This window comes from Leptinotarsa decemlineata, unplaced genomic scaffold (assembly GCF_025532065.1).
Source record: "Leptinotarsa decemlineata unplaced genomic scaffold, Ldec_3_MD MMD2_tig00000505_RagTag_RagTag, whole genome shotgun sequence".
NCBI lineage: Eukaryota > Metazoa > Arthropoda > Insecta > Coleoptera > Chrysomelidae > Leptinotarsa > Leptinotarsa decemlineata.
This window is the reverse complement of record NW_027412549.1, coordinates 16,958,992-16,978,334: the sequence shown is the minus strand read 5'-3', so window position 1 is coordinate 16,978,334 and position 19,343 is coordinate 16,958,992. Positions and strand designations below refer to the sequence as shown.

The 19,343-nt window shown below is 37.3% G+C and overlaps 1 protein-coding gene across 1 annotated transcript in view; it reads left to right on the top strand.

Annotated features, from left to right (window-relative positions):
• The first annotated feature begins 4,722 nt into the window (after positions 1-4,722).
• LOC111505462 (uncharacterized) overlaps positions 4,723-19,343 on the top strand; it is a 50,807-nt gene continuing 36,186 nt past the window's right edge. Inside the window, exons 1-3 of the mRNA XM_074174239.1 lie at positions 4,723-4,784; positions 10,253-10,468; positions 18,013-18,459. Of these exons, the coding sequence (XP_074030340.1) occupies positions 4,773-4,784; positions 10,253-10,468; positions 18,013-18,459 (675 nt within the window). The 5' untranslated portion in view covers positions 4,723-4,772. The remainder of the gene's footprint in view (positions 4,785-10,252; positions 10,469-18,012; positions 18,460-19,343) is intronic.

The window sequence follows — 19,343 nt, the reverse complement described above, 5'->3', positions numbered from 1 at the left end:
TCATTTTTTTTTGTGGAGGAATCAGGAGTTTTGGTGACTTTTCTGGGACTATAAACCAAACCTGTTCAGTTATTTTGTAAAAGCAATATATTTTCCTCAGAAAAATATTTTATGTTCATCAGTGATTGCATTTATAAATTTTGCCTATCGTCAAGAATTTTATAGGGCACTTATCATGATGTTTCGGAAACCTGAATCTGGCTCCGTATTAAGAATTTAAAATCAGCTTTTTCGTAGTTTTCTCGCGAGTTAATTTATTTCGATTAGATTCGATTAGCGATTTGTTATTTTTTTTTTATATTGGCAGACTTGTGTCGAACATATATTTACAGTTTCAGCTATTTAGCATGTTTAGTTTGTTGGTGAGAGGCATAAAGAGTAGAAGTGTTTTGCGTGTGTGGCGAGATATTCTACTATCAAAAAAAATGGAATTTGCATAAAATTTTGTATAAAAAATGGAATTAAGTGCTCAAAAAAGAAAACAGTTAGATAGTTGACAGAGGCATGAGATGCATGGAAATTGATGAATAATGAAACACGCAATGATGAATGAAAATTCACCTGTGTTTGAACAGATTTCGTATGTAGAAATTGCATTCGATATAGTAAAAGATGTTTCCTGACATCAGTTTATTGCCATTTCGCTACTTTCTACATTTTTTTCAAGATGGGGACTTGAAAATTGTTCTATACTGAGTTGTCACCAGATATAAGAGTGTATGCTGATTTTTTGAGATTGGCCTTTTATGAAATCGTTCATTGGTTATTGTTTTAGAATTACTCCAACAATGTGTGGAGATATTCACAACATCTCCAAAAAATTCAGATTCAGAAGTACAGTGGGGTCACCCTGTACATGTATTGAAATCCAGACTTGACAAGAAACAAGTACGAAAGAGTCGGAAATTTATACTTCAAAATTTGTGTACCAAATTTTAATAATTTACAAAAAACAGACAACCGACATAGGTTGTAAATTAATATCAGATGAAAACAAAATGATAGTTGTTAAATAAAATTGGAAGATACATAATAAACTCATTGTAAATATTTAGAAATGATGAAAAGTTTGAATAATATTGTTGTAAACCATTTCCTCAGATACGAACATCGAGTGATGCTTTTGAAGAATTTTGATATTTAGACATGAGTGAGGTTAACCATTCATTTACATAATTGTTGAGTAAATATGTACTTGAATTTAGGAACAAGTAGCAAAATCGTAGAACAGATAGTTTTTGTGATATTAAAGTTGAAAATTTTAAGTTATGAAAATCGGGAATTGGTAACTAAGGAAAGTAAGATATTTTCAATTTTTTTTATCAACAAGAGGATTCTTCCCAAGGTGACGAAGATGGACGCCACGAAAAATTTTTGTCTCCAGAAATTAAATAAGAAGAAAATAAATAAGAAAAGTTAAAAAAGCATATATTATTGTATTGAATAATGATAATTAAATGTAAGTTCAGTTAAAAACCAACCTGATGAGCCAGATCGAGTCCAAATCCAGTGATTGAAACATTCCCAACAAAGTGGAGAGGAATCCAAAGGTTGGAAAACTTAGTTTATGTGAAGTTATCCACGCTTTTCTAGCCACGCTTTTTGACGTGTAGACCATCGACATCGAGATAGAGGAGATTATCCGTTCACTGTTGGCAAGTTTCACATAATTCCTAGCCACGCTTTTGTATGCCCCAAATTGTAACATATTATGAAAATAATAGTTTGAGGAGATTTCAAGGATGCCCTGAATGTAATAGAAACGAAAGATTCCTAATGTATCAATGTCTTATCTTTTAATTTATTGAAAAAATTTTGCAGAGTATGAAAGTGGAAAAAATAAAAACTGATATTTTTGACATATTTTTTCATATATCTCCGGTAATAGTGGATGACTGATGATAAATTTTTCACTGTGATGTAGCACATTATTCATAGATGACAATTACAAGATCAAATCAATTTGCAGTGCCGTCGAAGAAGGTGTAAAAAATAAAAATTAAATTTTTTTTACATATTTTTGCTTATATCTCAGTTAATAGTGTATGATCGATGATGGCTTTTTCACTGTAATGTAGCACATTATACATAGATATCACATACAAGATCAAATCAATTTGCAGTGCCGTCGGAGAGGGTGATACATTTTCTTAATTCAGTTGTGTCTTTTTCAAATTCATTCACAGAAACACCTGTTAGTAAGATCATTTTGGGTAAGTAATCGTTGTATTTGTGCTTGAATCCACCTGAGATGTTGAAAAAAATCTCAATACATTGACTTATAGGGATTTCAACTCAACATAAGAGTCTACCTAAATCAAAATTTTTATTTCATTAATAATAAATACAATAATATTAACTATAATTGAATTAACAAAACTCACAATATCATATACTGGTGGGGGAATATGCTGATGTGATTCACTATAACTTATTGCAACTGAGCCAAACCGTGAGGTGTAGTTTATGAAATGAGTTTGACTGTGTTTCTCACGGCATCGAAATTGAATGAATACGGAATCAGAGGAGTTGCACTTTTCCTCTTCAGCTCTTACTTGAACAATCGTAAACAATGTTTTGATCTTGGTGAAAATAGAACTTCGGATCTTTTGCTAATCGAATCTGGAGTACCACAGGGTTCGGTTTGGGGATCTCTGTTGTTCATCATTTATGTGAATGACTCCTTATTTCACTTATTACCATATAAATGAGTAATCTATACAACTCTCCTATGTACTAACCAAAACTGTAAGAACTTGCTTGCCACAATGAAAATTGTCGTAAATCAGGCTGAGAAATGATTCAATGGTAAACTTTTGAAACTAAATGATGATAAAACTCAAACTATCACATTCTCTACAAATAATAACATAGCAAAAGGTGTAACTGTCAAACTATTGAAACTACTCGATACTCTCCAAATGTCTATTTCTACTCAGGAAATTGAAGAATTTTGTGGACTTGAACAATTTTTTATCAGCATATAATGCTTTTTTCATACCCATGTTAGCTACGGATAGTTACTTTGGGGAAATTGTCCCAATGCCGAGAAAATATTTCCACTACAAAAACGAGCTATTGAAATCACACGTTAAAAGGTAAGACCTTGTTAATCCTTTGAGGGTTGTCGTTCATAGGGGTGCTACCGCTGGTTAACGGGAAAACAGATTTTTAACAGATCTATTCATTTCTATTGGAATTTCATCCCCACAAAAACGAACATCTGACCAATCAATAGGTTCATGAACATGAAACTAGAGATGCTAATCTCTTAAGAACACGCAGGCTGAAACTACACAAATCCTCAATCAATACACTCAATGTTAATATTTATAATATGTTGCCACTCACTATTTTAAAGATCTACCTGTATATAGTTTCAAGAGGTTTACTAAATTTTTAACGACACATTGGTTTTATAGTATCAACAAGTACCTGGCCATACCAACTCACATGTTTGAATCTGAATCACTTCAATTGCGGCCTTTAATTACCATTTTTTTAGAAATTTCATTTATCATATTATTTACATGATGTTAGTATCTCTCATATATATTTGCGTCACCACTGGTGATAGTTGTGTTTGTTTATTTTTATTTGTAATACACAGGGTGTAACTAAATAAGTGTAAAACATTTAAGGAGGTGATACCTCATCGAGAAAAAGATAGGTTCTTTCATATAAAGAAACTTCATTGGAGCATCCCTTGTTTAAGATACAGCCCCTTAAAAGGGGTACATAAAATTTGTATAACAATTTTTTTCACAAGCACTGAAAAAGTTTCAATAATGAAATTGACATGATGTTTTGTACTACTAAAAAGACACTTAGCCAGTAATTTATTTGGTTTACCTCATGGTTGTAAGGAGTGGAAAACGATACCCCTAAAATTTATTATAGGTATAGCTCAAACATTATTGTTTTGATACAAATGTAATTTTTTAACATAACGTGGTTGAATGAACTATCTACTTACAAAACTGTCTATTTATCTATCTATTCACTGAGATATTACAGTTTGAAGTACCTAGACTAATAAAAACGGCCTGAACTGATATCCTGAACGGACAACCTGATATATGATGCTTAGTTTTCAATAGGATGATGTTATAATTATACTATTATAGAACTTGTGGAAATTGTAAAAATTTCTCATCCGTTTATATTCGAAATCTGAAAGTATACCATTTGGAATAATAATTAAAATACAATATCTTGCTACTTTTTTGTGAAATTAACTTCATTTCATCCCAAAATTATGACAATATTGGCGAAAATTGTAAAATATCTTTCCAAATATACCTATTTCCTCTTCATGATTTTCTAATAAAAATCATGTGATTTTCAAGTAATTCAGATCACGTTACCAGTTATATTTTGGCTTCGAACGAGAACTCGTTTGGAATTAGGTTCACGTAAGTTACATCAATTATATTTAATTACCAGAAAAATTTGTTTGTCTAAGGCCTTACGCGTACGCCTGTTCTCTCGTTAGTGTGACACACCCATGGACGAGCATGTCTGAAAAACCCATTGAGACCACGACCAGCACCATGAAAACTGTGACCTTCCCACCATTTTATTGAAACTTTCAATTACTGCTCGAGTTTTTTCTCCTGAAAATCGGACATGACAAATGTGGATTTTTTTTTCGATTAATGTCAGTGAACGTACCTGTTGGGGTAGGTAATGGTATAAAAGATCTTATTTGCCGGTGGGTAGTTCAGTTCAGTTCAGTTTGTATTCTCAATTGCATTACACAGTGTTACATAATGTTGACTAAGGTAGGGCATCTATTGAATTAGTCATAGTGCATTTTTCAGGAGACATTGTCGTGGTCTATTTTTTTTACTTATTTGATTACAGTCGCATCGACCTCTTGGGTCATTAGCGACTTGTTGATATGATATAAATTTATAAAAAATCAGGAGGAACGTAACATTATATATTTCTCAGATAGTTACAAAAAAATAAAAAAAAAACATATGAAGAATGATTTGGATGAAATTCTCATTTGGATTAATGAACTTAATTGAGTAGAACTGGCCGATATTAATTGATTTTAATGAACATAAGTTGAAGCTTAATTTCAATAAATGTTCATATACGGTATCATCCCCAAAGTATGCATTACATAGGGAACTTATTTATTAAGGGTTTTTCGACAAAAAGTTATTCCTGATAAAAGTTTGTGCATTCCCTGAGATTAAACATGCACCAACAAAATACAGTAGAACACACGTAATATACGAGGAGCCTTCAAATATTTTATTTTGAGACAAGAGTAAAGTACTCTCATTTTGAAAAATTTCGGGAACATTTAGCTGGAAAGCAATCTTTCTAGTACTGGTATTAGGTTGTTCTTCAATCAAATTATGTACTGCTTTCGCTGTGGTGTTCGTACTTCTCGATGGCGACGATAATCCTGCGTTCTTTTGTCGAATGAACCATATTCTCGTAATCGTGGATGAAGTCGAGCAAATATTCTATGTGAAGGATGCTGCCGTTGAGGATACATTTCAGCATATCTCATAGAAGTTTCTAACCCATTCCGCTGCGACAGACCGTAAACGTAATGCATATCAGCCATTTCCTCATTTGTGTATGCCATTTTAATAACAAGTGAATTATTGAAGTAACAAATTAAGAACAGAACAACAACACACAATTAATATTAATTCAATTTCGAAAATTCACAAACTGACAGCGTCATACCAATTTAATTGTCACTATCGCTAATAGTGACCTACTGGATAGATTAGTTTCGTATTTTCGCATTTATGACGATGTATATATGTAGTTGTTCGTAAAATAATTTTTTGTTGCGAACTGGTTTATTTTGGGCAAAAACCCAAGAGACATTTTTTGTTTAGAATGAAACAGGCTATCGGAAATACATTTCTAAATGGTAAACAAATGATAAGACAAAAAGATACATTGCAAATAAATTTTAAGGATTGCGTTTTCCACCCCTTACAACCATGGGGTAAACCAAATAAATTTCTGGCTAAGTGTCTTTTTGGTAGTACAAAACGTCAGGTTAATTTCAATATTGCAACTTTCTTAGTGCTTGCGAAAAAATTGTCATACAAATTTTATGTACCCCATTTAAGGGGCTGTATCTTAACAAGGGATGCTTCATTGAAATGTCTTTATATGAAAAATTCTATCTTTTTCTTGATGAGGAATCACCTCCTTAAATGTTTTACACTTATTCAGACATCCTGTATTGGTTCTTTTAGGGATTTCAATTCATTTTAAATAATATTAGACAATGAAGTTATTCAATAAAAGAGCAAAAAATTCGATATTCAAAATTCTGTCTCATTTGAAGAAACGAAATCTGTTTCTTTGAATATAACAAAAATAGATCGTCGGCTTCTCTGCTTTCATTTTTATAGTCAAAGCTAGATGATTTCTCATAGCATTATATACCAGCTTGAATGAGCTAATATGCTTCATTATCATACGTATTCGGAATATATAACTTTTTAATTATGTAAACATTTCGAACCACATTCATGTATAAACTTTTTCTTTAAATATATGTTAATTACTACTACTGAACTGATATGAAAAACTATTTGTTAGTGCGAGACTATTTATAACTGTATTATGCGTAATGATTGTTGATTCAATATGGGTTTTTAACTAGTCTATATATGAGTCAAGGTAGATTTTCACTTTGTTGAGTAAGGCCATTATCAATTAAAACTGTATGCGTTTATGAATTAACTGATTATTTACACACAATAACTCGTAACTTTTGGAGATATAGAAATAATGAAATTCTTGAAATTTGTATTTGAGTTTACACACTTCTTGAATCGAGCCTATAGGCTAGCAAGGCGAATCCAGCAAAATTGCAAAAAAATACATCAATTTGTAGCTAAGTTGGTAATTAGTTGCCAAAACAACGATTTTGTTGCTCGTGCCGATCCCTAGAAACCGCAAATAATGCTATCGTGATATCAAGGTAGAGTAACTCAATAAATTATATACTTTCCCTTTGATCTTTACAGAATATTCAGTTGCTATTTAGTTGCTGAACTGACCTTGCTATCTTGAAACTGTTTTTTCCTGGAATTAAAGATGTTCTAAATTTGTTGCTCACCAAGAATAAACTTAAATACACCTTGAGTAACAGCAACAAAGTAGTTGAAACCGATCGGGCGATTTTCAATTTTTTTTTCATTTTCCACGTTCAACTACTTTGTTGCTGATACTCAAGATGTATTTGAGTATACTGCTGGTGAGCAACACATTTGAAACACTTTTTATTCAGTTTCAAGATTGCAAGAACGTGGAAAATAAAAAAAAATTGAAAATCGGCCGATCGGTTTCAACTATTTTGTTGCTGTTACTCAAGGTGTATTTAAGTTTACTCTTGGTGAGCAACACATTTAGAACATCTTTAATTCCAGGAAAAACAGTTTCAAAATAGCAAGACCATAAAAAATAAAAAAAAAATATTTGAAAATTTTTTGCTATATCCTAGGTTCAACAACTAAATATCAACTAAATATTCTGTAAAGATCAAAGGAAAAGTATATAATTTATTGAGTTACCTTGCTACCTTAATATCACGATAGCATTATTTGCGATTTCTAGGGATCGGCAGGAGCAACAAAATCGTTGCTTTGGCAAATAATTAGCAACTAATTAGCTACTTTTTTTTTGAAATTTTGCTGGATTCGCCTTACTAGCCTGATAGGGCTCTTGATTGCTCGTGCTCGTGCAAGATCAACCTCTATCTGTGGAGTAGGGAGGGCGAGTATAGACTCACAACACTTAGGCCACATGTGACCCATTGTACATCTTCCCGAGGAGTTGTCCTCCTAGGTCATCGTCCATCCTGTCCTTTCTAGGAAGGTGGCGGGTGTATGCCAAGAGTCGCCGAACACACACTCTCTTTGGCAACCTTGAGGTGTCCTACGGTGGTCTTCGCAAAGGTTTTGGAAGGTGCAGCGATATAACTGTCGTTGCGCGGCTTCTTCAACCTTCTTGGGGTTTCCTCCGTGGAGGTGCACAAGCGAGGGAGCTTTCCTGCAGGGGCAGCCAGTTCCTTGCCTTTATTCAAGACGGAGCGCTTAGCGCCCGCCGCAGGAAGTGCCCTTACTGTTGGAGGTGGAGATGGAGGTGAGCACTTTTATCCAGTCTCGGGATTGGTTTTTGTTATTTCTGTTTTTGTGTTTGTTTCATTCATGTGTGATCACACGAGTAGCAAGGAAAGAGTTGGTCACCTCTGGCAGAGCCCCGCATTACCAGAGTTAGGCTGATTACAATGAGGTTTCGCCCAGTTCCCCAAGGAGATCGTTCGTAACCGCATATCACCCTGCGGCCATTCAGCTGTCGGCACGATTCCCTACACCTTAGCTTGGGTAGGCTTGTTCACGGTCGCATGTTTTGTAAAGGCTTTTGGAGAGTTTTGCTTCCTCTCACCTTACTTATTTCTGCCACTGACCAGGAGTTCGGCTACCCCATCCGTAAGGCCACATTGGCTTCCCGGAGAGGGCCTCCAGTCCCCTGGCTGTTCCTCTATCCGCCTCCTGGGGACGCGCCAAATAGGTAGCCCAACCCACGGGGATTGCATGGGTTATGCTGGCTCTGAGGACTGCTGTAATTTGTGGCTTTTTTGCATACACCTATTTAACGTAGTCCAGTCTCACGATCTCGGTGGCTAGTTCACATCACTTCCACGTGAGAATATCCTCGTGCAGAATATCCAATGTCGAACGATCTGTGTGGCACGTAGTGCCGTCCTGTTGAAACTACATGTTGTTGGTGTCCAGATCATCAAATTCAGGCCAAAAAAAGTGGTAGTTATCAACCTTTGGTGCTTGCCGTTGACAGTGATGGCCTGGCCAACGCCGTTCCTGAAGAAATATGGATCGATGACGCCGCTAGCCCAAAATCCACACCAAATAGTAACTTTTTCGGAATGCATTAGACGCTCTTGGATCTCATGGCGGATTGGTATCCAAACATGGCATCCAAAAATGGGCCTCATTGCTGAAGATAATTTCACGATGGAAATCGGGGTCAGTTACCCACTGCTCCAGAGCCTATTCAGCGAACACACGTCGTTGTCTATGGTCATTTACCTTTAGTTCCTATTATATACAGTACCAAGGTTTTTATGCCGTCACAATAACAAGGCTCAAATTCAATTACGGAAGTTTTTCCGCATATGTATTTAGAATAGGCACAAACAATACTAGCTTATGTACATGTGACGGTAACTCTTTAACTGATTTGAACCATTTATTTTTTGCCTGTAAAAACCATGCTCAAAAAACACAAAACCTACTGTCCACACTTACATCCCTCAATATCCGACTCCCAGTAAACATCACAAGCCTTCTAGCAATGGAAAACAAGTTGATCTGTGATGCACTGATTAGGTTTGTGATAAAAAGTGAAATAATTATATGAATGACTACCTATATCCCACACTCTGTGGCAGAAAGATAAGTCCAATGCCAATCATCCTACACACACACACACACACTTTCAGTTCCTGAGTCAGTTGAATTTTGTAAGGGTGCAGGTTCAAGTCACGACGCAGAATTCGCCAAGTTGTGATCTGCGAAAGGCCGAGTACTTGTGAGCGACGCAAAATCGACTGCTTCGGATTCTCTTGCACCCTCTTAGAGATAGCGGCGATGTTGTCGTCGACATACGGGTGTTGGTCAATCGTTTACTGAACCAGTGGACTGAAATTCATCCATCACATTCCGAATAGTCCTCTAGGTAGGACGATTATGGCGACTGTAAAATGGGTGGAGCGCGCGGTACGTTGCCTAAACAGAGCACAAATTTCGATATCTGCACGTGTTTTTTGAGTGCTATATCCGTCCATGGTGATTTGGTGATTTGGTAACTGAATAACTGACAACTAATTTGACAGATGTAGCTTCAACAGGATGACCGTTATGAATTGTCTAAGTTCGGAAGTCCCTATAGAAAGACCCTATACATGTCCATAGAAAACTATCGTTGCTTCTGACCTGATTAAAAGAGTTCTGTTTCATATTTTCAATGAAGATTTTCGAAATTGTGCAAAAAAGTTTGAACAGTTTCACTGAACGGAACTGAACACTTTTCTTTATGAATATTCCTTCATAACCAAGTTGGCATCATCTGAGGTGAAACAAGGAGGCGTTGCATGTGAAACAAGTGTTTTCGTTGAATCGTATTATCATTTGTGATTCATGAGTTTACGGTTACTGTCTAAACTTTTTATTTAAAGATTATTGCCTTCGCTACCCTGGTGGCATCAACTCAAGCTGGTCTTCTAGCAGCTCCTGCAATATCAACTCATGGCATTTCAATAGGACACACATACGCTGCTCCAGCAATCGCCGCCCCTGCTTATGCTGCTCCTGCTTATACTACTCACGCATATGCTGCTCCAGCAATTTTGAAAACTCCAGTTGTAAAGGCAGCACCATCGGTGGATTATGTGGTAAGATCTGTCAGAAATATAATTTGATTCTTTATTGAAAGCTGATTGTGACACAGTGCTTCAACATAACCAAACTTCGGAAAGATAATAATAATAATAATAAGATGCCTTCATTCATAATATTCAACAGTTCACAAATGCATGTTTAACAAGAGGTTCGTTCCAACCAGCGTCAGAAACAGTTTCTGACAGTCAGGATTCTGCGCAATAATGTGATTGCGTTCCAACGTGAGCTTCCAACCATTAGTAAACTATCAGTTTTCTGTTCCATTCAAGATTCAAACCTGTTCGAAATCTATCAGAATGGTTTGAGGATTATCTTCTAACCATCAATCTGACGCATGCGTATTCCGTATTACTGTTTCTGTTTTATGTTCATGCAACTTACAAACAACATAACCTGCAAAAATTGTAATAAAATAAATTATATATTTGCTGGCGCAGAAAAAATTGGGAATTCTTTAAGTGAACCTATAATATGAACATCTTCAATTACACAAATTAATTATTGCGGTGACCTCCCAGTTCCATGTTGATAAGTAAATAGAATAGAGATATAAAATACTGCAACCTTCTTTTACTCTCCAGAAATACACTTGATTAGATTTATTTTTAAAGAATTGAAGGGGTTATATTTTTAGGAGTGACATTCGTTGTGGAATGTTTGAAATACAAACTGAGTAGAGAAAAGTATCTTTTGTATAATTCAGTGTTCATATAGAAGTATTTATTTCGAAAAAATATGAAGGTAGCTGTTTCAGGAGGACATTCTTTCAGTTTGTGTCTGAAAGTTACTTCTTTGCATGATCTACACATCCATGTATAGAGTTACTTATTTTCAAATTGATTACTTCCTTCCTTTCTTTGGAATATTCCCTCATCCCCTTTTTTTGTATTAAGATGGAGTAGTAGAAAGCCAAAAACTTTCTTTCCCAAATTATTTTTAAAGGTTATGTTGAAATTCCATGCCAAACTTCAGTTGAACTATCAGCTGTTCCAATCAGAAATTTCAAATTAATCAGAAACCAATATTTACCAGACATGCGCGTTGACAACGATTCACAAACAGTTGGAAATCTGTTTGTGACTCAAGGTTGGAACGAACCTAAGAATAATGAATGGGCGGGGTTAAGCTGTTGAAGCTGCTTCTAAACCCAACTTCAGACGTACACATTTAATCCATAAGATCACAAAAACATTCAATGTTAATATATCTTTATAAGTATTGCATAATAGTTACATGGAGTAGGCGGAAAAAAATAATAATAATGAATTTAATAAGTGAAGTGGCTGAAGAAATAAATAATTTCATTTCCTTAGAATTGAAGCCACTTTGTACATGTGCCAGAAATCATCGCAAGAGTCATCAGATAGACATCATTACCTTGTTCGGAGAACGACTTTCAAACGTTTTATGAAATGTCTTAAACTGAGGTCTTTGAGTTCATGGGATAACCTATTGTATAGTTTTGCTGTATTGTATGAAAAACTACCTGTGTATAATCCGGTTTTATGTTTTATTTTAAATGAAAGTTTGACACTATCAAGTTTTGTCAGTTTGTAATACTTCCGATGAAAAACCGATGATAAACCCACACTTGGAGATTACCAACCCAAATAAGTAATGTGATGGATTTAGCCAATACCTGATGGAAACTCTCAACGTTCTCAAGTAACTTTCATTGTGAGATTTTCATTGAACATGAACAGTTTACAAAACCTCAACACGTGTTTCACCATACACTAGCCTCCTCAGACAAGCTCATACTAACTCAGTTAGTACTAACTCAGTAGGTATATTACTCTCTTCGAAAAAAACGTAAATTTTCTTTTTTTTTTAATATTCATTTTTCCATCCATTTTTATTCCGTCCCCTTCAAAATAGTCCAGCGTTTGTCCAATTCTCGAAGCAGTTCTAATATTAAATTTTTGGTATGTCCTTGAGCGATCTCAGCGATTCGTCCTTTCATGTGTCTCTTCCATCATGGGAACAGAAAAAGTCGCATAGGGTCAAATCTGGTGATTATGGCGGCTGAAGCTTGATTACGGTGTTGTTTCTGGCGAGAAAACTACAAGCAATGACGAGAGAGCAGGTGTATTATCGTGATGTGAAAGCCATGATTTGTTTTTCCACAATACCGGAGTTACTTCCAATTTTACTTCCTGAAATTTCGTTTGGAATGTACTTGTTACAAATCCATTTCCTGTATAACGTGTATGGCAATTTTCTCGAATTACAAGAAACAATTTGAACAATTTGCATCTAATTTTGTATGGAAAATAGAATTAAGTGCTCAAAAACACTTGAAATGTTGTCAGTTGCATACGGTGATTGTACCCTGAATCAGAAAAATGTTTACAAGTGGTACAAGCTTTTTAAAGAAGGTCGAGAAGATGTGGATGATGACACTTACCCTGGAGTTCCCATAGAGAATCGTGAAATCACTATTAGAGAAGTTAATAATAATAATAATAATAATAATAATAATAATAATAATAATAATAATAATAATGAGCATCTTATACACACGAATACTCACCGCAGTTGACCGAGTGTTCGAACGGATATATGAGCAGAGAGGGTCGAAGAGAGGAGTCGCTGGATGTATAGAGAACCTGCTCATCGATAGATGTGTAACGCAGGACTCGATACAATATAAGCGTAACCTCTCTATGGCCTGGATCGATTACCGTAAGGCATTTGATACAATTTCGCATGAGCTCATCTTGCATTTGCTCAGATGCCTTGCGGTACCCGACACCATAGTGAGATGCATTGAACAACTGATACCACTTTGGCGAACTCGCTTCACCATAACATCTGGTCAAGCAAGAGTCCAAACAGGGTGGGTCACTTTCAGAAGGGGTGTATTTCAGGGTGATTCCCTCAGTCCCCTTCTATTCTGCATCTCACTATTGCCATTATCCGTTGCGCTCAGAAACACTCGAGGGTATAACTGTGGCACCCCGGAAACCGGAGACACAAGGTCACCCATCTGTTTTATATGGATGATCTTAAACTTTATGCCTCTGGAAGGAAGGATCTCCATCAGTCCTTGAGGGTGGTGGAAGAGTACACGCATGCTATCGGTATGAAATTCGGGATAGACAAATGTGCAATGGTTCATCTCAAAAGAGGACGATGCGGGGACTACGGAGAGGATGTGCAGCTCGTAGATGGAAGCATCCTACACTATCTGGATGCCGGAGAGACGTATACTTACCTCGGGGTGGAACAACGCCACTCACAAGAGGTAACCGCAGTGAAAAACTCTCTCCGCGGCAAGTATCAGCACAAACTTCGACAGATCTGGTTATCGGAGCTGTCGGGGAAGAACAAAGTTGCTGCAACAAATATGCTTGCCGTTCCAATCTTACTCTACTCGATTGGAGTAGTGAAGTGGACTCGGGAGGAGCTGTATCAACTCGACGTAAGGACCCGAAAAATGATACATCTCTATAGGAGTTTGCATCCCAAATCGTCCGTTCCAAGGTTGTACTTCCCCCGACAACAGGGAGGTCGTGGACTTTTGAGTTTGGAGTGTCTACATGACAGAATGGTACTGGATACAGCCTGTAAAGTCGTCAGGAGTTCGGATTCCCTTCTCTGCATGGTCCGTGACCATGAGTGAGCAGGAATTGGAGCATTTCTCCTTAGGGCAGCTGCTCGAGCAGCTGATGAACTCGGTATAGTTTTCGACTCTGAACGAGGTGACTACAACTCTGTCACCGAGTTGGAACCCGTTCAGCAAAAAGCTCAGATAAAAGCCGCAGAGATCACCTTACTTCTGCGGAGACACAGGGATAAGCCAATGCATGGGGTCTTCTTCAATAATATTGAAGACCTTGGCTTATCAAAGCGCCTGACGTTCGCTTTTCTCAGGTCGTGTGGGCTGAAGTCGGAAACTGAGGGGTTCATCATGGCTTGCCAGGATGGTGTCTTCAACACCGCAGTCGCGTGATGGGTATAGAGGTTCCTGACACAAGGTGCAGGGCCTGCCGCGATGCGCCCGAGACCCTAAGGCACTTGCTATCAGCATGTCCAGCATATGCGATCTCGGCCTATATCCATCGACATAACGCGGCCCTAAGAGTGCTATATTACCATCTACGGCACTCTTTCGGTATTGACGAGACACCGGTGTTGCCCTACGCTCCGGGGGATATTGAATCCGTTGTGGGGAACGAGAAGTGCCGAATTTATTGGAACTATTCGTTCCCCACCCTCAGGCTCATACAAGCTAATAAGCCTGATTATCTGCAACACATAATGTCAGTCTTTTTTTAAACGAATTCTTCACACGTGCCAGCATATCCTCTGGGATTTCATTGAAAGCTCTAGTGATTCTTCGTTTCATATCTTCTATAGATGTTGGAGAAGTTTGGTAGATAATTAATTTGCTATACCCCCCAAAAAAAATCCAATGGACCGAGGGAATCTCGTTGTGGAAAATTATCGAAGAAATGAAGGAAGTAATTGAATACATTAATAAAACTTTTGCACTAAGATATTTAAATCATTTATATTTTTATTAACATATCCCAAAACAACTACAACAATGTATCAACTTCGAATTACACTGAAATCGCTTTTTCCAAATGAAAAACAATGAACAAATGAAAGTAATTTGTTACCTAAAGAACTAAGACTTGTTCTTTCCATTATCGATGATGAGAACTTTATTCATAGAACGTAGGTCGATTCTTTCCGGATTTCGAAAAGTTGGTTTCTATTCCATTATTTCTTTGATAACTATTCACGTATCATTCCATATATTTATAAATTGCAATATTAAAGGAAACTGAACGCCTTAGAAGTAATTTTGAAGACAATTGGAAAACAATACCACAGCAGGATTGCGAATAATTGCGGTTGTTCTGCCAACTCTTGAACTTGACTGTAAATTAATCGAGAAACATCTCCTTGTACTTGACCAGTCTCTAGGAAGAATCTTCATCTCGATCGACTCTTTCACTTTCAAGGTCAGATGCGATAATCTCACCATTACCGACGAGTGTAGACCTAGATTTCTGTTTTATAGCCTTGCCTTATATGGTGTGTGCTGTTATATCACTTTCGATCCAGATTAGATAATTCTCTCATAGTTACTGTGTTATGTGAGTTGTACGTGCTGTTCAAACTGGGTTATGGGTGATTGTTACCATTTTTCAATTTCAAATGTGTAACCATTTTTTCGGTGAAATAGGATTTAATAAATGCTGCAAACTGGTATTTCCAATCATTTCAAAATCGATTTCGTAGGTTCCAGTATGTTCCAGTGTGTGTAATTAAAAGTACACGCCTTCATCATTTTGAATGATACTTTGTATGAAATGAGGAGTGTATAGAAGTTAGGAAAAGCAATCATAATCATCCATGAAATTTCAATGTGTCAATAATAACTTCAATAATCCCAAGAAACATATACAGGGAGTAAAAGCCAAATGGAATAAATTCATTTATCCGGTTACGATACATATTTTAACAAAATCTCAAAACACTTCAAGTTTAAATTATAATTTGACATACTTCAACGGGAAAATGTTACCCCTACCTTCAACCCCCTTCGAATGACAGTTACAACCACCAATTTTTCAAATAGGAAGTATAGGTTTGTGGATATATCGTTTGAAATGTCTCTTCATTCTCTATTCAAAAATGTTATCGCTTTCGAGTTTATTGCAACAATTGAGATAAAATAAATCAAACTCATATAAAACAGAATTTAATTAAAAACTTCCATCTTTAACTTTCAATTTGGTTGCATAATAAAACCATCATCCAAAATTATATCTAACTTTTCACTGGAAAATTCATCAATGTGTATTGCTCATATTTACCAAAACGACATGGTCATTGTGAATTCAATGTACATTTCCCTTATTTGAAATTGTAAATGTTAGTTGAATGCACATTACCCAAACGAGGAGGCAAATGTGCACATTTACCTGAAAATGTGTACATTTGCCGCAATATCTACTTTTACCATAACATATACACACATACTGAATATCATAAAAATAAATGCATGAGGTCGTTTAATTTCGAATGAATTGGTTCACTCGATCACCCTGTAGATTTCTATGGGTTGAACAAAGCCTACAAAAACGGTAACTAACCTTTTATCAAGTTTTTTACAAACTATAGGTTTTCGGCTAAAATGAATAATCTGAAAGTGTCGAGTTTGTACATTCTATACAGTTCTTGCTCAGCAATTGAACTAGAAATATTGTGCTTTAACATGGAACGCCATCACTTACCATTGGCTGAGATGAATAGAGGTGTAGGGCTTCTTCAAGGTGGTATACAACAAAATGATGTAGCTCTTCGTTTGAGGGTCTCCCAAAGTATTATCAGTCGATTGTGGCGGCGTTTCCGTGAAACTGACAGTCCAGCCGAACAACATCCAGGGCGAGGACGCGCTACAACTTAACCGCAAGAAGACAACCGACAATCACAGCACCTGAGTTGGTTAACGTGTTGCAGCAGACGCACCAGGTAACAATTGGTCGTGATACTGTCAGAAATCGACTGCATGAAGCAGATCTCCACAACAGAAGGCCACTTAGATGTCCACCTTTGTCGAGAGGCAATCGCGGTAGAAGATTAGAGTGGTGTCAAGAACATCAAAACTGGGATGCAAATGATTGGGCCACAGTTTTGTTTACAGATGAATCCAGATTTGGATTTCATCCAGATTCTCGTCGAGTAAGACTGTGGAGACGACCTGGAAATAATGAACGTTTGAGACACGTCCAGGAAGTCCACACATACAGAGGTGGTACAGTGATGCTATGGGGCGGAATCATAATCGGCGGCAGAACCGATCTCGTTTTTCCAAATCGCTCCCTCACAACTCGACAGTACCTCGACACCATTCTTCTACCTATCGTCCGTCCGTTTGCTGGTGCTGTTGGTGAAAACTCCCACCTAATGCCCGATAATGCTCGTCCACATGTCGCGCGTCTAGTGACTGACTGGCTCACCAACGAAGAAGTTGATGTATTGCCATGGCCAGCACAATCACCGGACCTGAATCCCATCGAGCATGTGTGGGACATGCTTCAACGAAGAATTACTTCGCATATGGGGAACATTCACACAACGTTTCAATTGAGAGAGCTTTTAATTGCTGAATGGGCAAATGTACCTCAACAAGACATTGACAATCTCATTTTGTCGATGCACGATAGATGTAGGGCCGTAATAAACCAGAGTGGAGGCCATACTTTGTACTGATTCCAATTTTTTTTGTATTATGATTTTTTTTCGGGGTGCCAAAGAAGAGTCATATTTTTTTTTTAGTTTTGCTTATATGCGCACTCAGTATTTTTGACCATTTAATAAATTTTGTTGTAAGTTACATTCGTTTAATAATCACCCGTCAATTTTTTTTGCACGAAGTCATTCTTGCGTGACTTTGAGTGAGGATTTCAACGTGATGGCCACAAACTTGGACACACATCCCTTCTCATCACATACAACAGTAATAATTTTTCGAAGAAAATCAATTTCAATCATTTCATTTTCATTTATGTTTCAGGCTTACCCTAAATATCAGTTCAACTATGGCGTTCAGGACGGCCACACAGGTGACCAGAAAACTCAATCAGAAGTTAGAGATGGAGATGTCGTCAAAGGACAGTATTCTCTCGTCGAAGCTGATGGTACAGTGAGAACCGTAACATACACAGCAGATGACCATAACGGTTTCAATGCTGTTGTGACAAGGTCAGGCCACGCTGCTCATCCTGCCACTCCTGTGGCTGTTGCATCAAAGGTCGTTGCTGCTCCTGCGTACACCACGCATGCTGTCGCGGCTCCTGCTTACACCACACATGCTGTTGCCACTCCTGCTTACACCACGCATGCTGTCGCCGCTCCTGTTTACACTACTCATGCAGTTGCCGCTCCTACATATACCACGCATGCAGTAGCGGCTCCTGCATATGCTGCTCCTGCCATAGGAATAGGTGATTTAGTTCTGAATGTTATTGTAGCCATGGGGAGTCATCAACTCGTTTGAGCATACTGAAATTGGATGACAATTCTGTTTTGGGTTTTTTGATAACTTTTCAATTAGGTTGTTTCAAAAGCTTTAGTGTAGATAGTCATTCAATTTGATCGCAATGTGAGTCATGTGCGCTTTTGTCAACGTAACACAAGTCGATTGACTCCATCAGCATAAACATTGGTTGCTCGGGATTTGGTCAATTCCGTCAGCATTAAAATTGGGGGTCGTTTCTGCATCGTCCTCATTAGCGAAGGTCCTATTGCTGAGAAAGTTAACGAGGTGCTTTAGAAGATGGTAGTCGGTGGCGAGAGGGTCTGAGGACAATGGTGGGAGAGGTAAAACTCTGACGCTAAATTTATTTGATTTTTGGAAGATGATATGTGGAACATGCAAACGGATGTTGTCAGATTTCTTCTGTTGACCAGTGTCGGCTGATGCTGACACAATTGTTAGTACATTTTATCGATTCCCGCTAACCACCATACAGTGAACATGTTTTTTTTGGTGGGTTTTCGCCTTTGGGAAGTGTCTGAGTGAGTCATCCGTATCCAACCACTGTCCTAAACGACTCCTGTTGTCGTAGAAGATCAACTTTTCATCACAAGTGACGATTCGATCCAAAAAAGGATTGTTTTGGTTGAGCAAAAGCAGGTGAGAACAGACCTGACAATTTCTGTCGATCGTTCAAATCGTGGGGCACCCACTTTTCAAGCTTTTTGACCTTTCCAATTCGTATTTAATTTAGAAATCGCATGAGAGCCGACGTCTAGTTCTTCCGCCATCTCAAGCACCGTTTGTGATGGGTCAGTGTTCACCAAGGTCCTTAAATCCTTGTTCTGGATTACTGTTGGTCAACCACT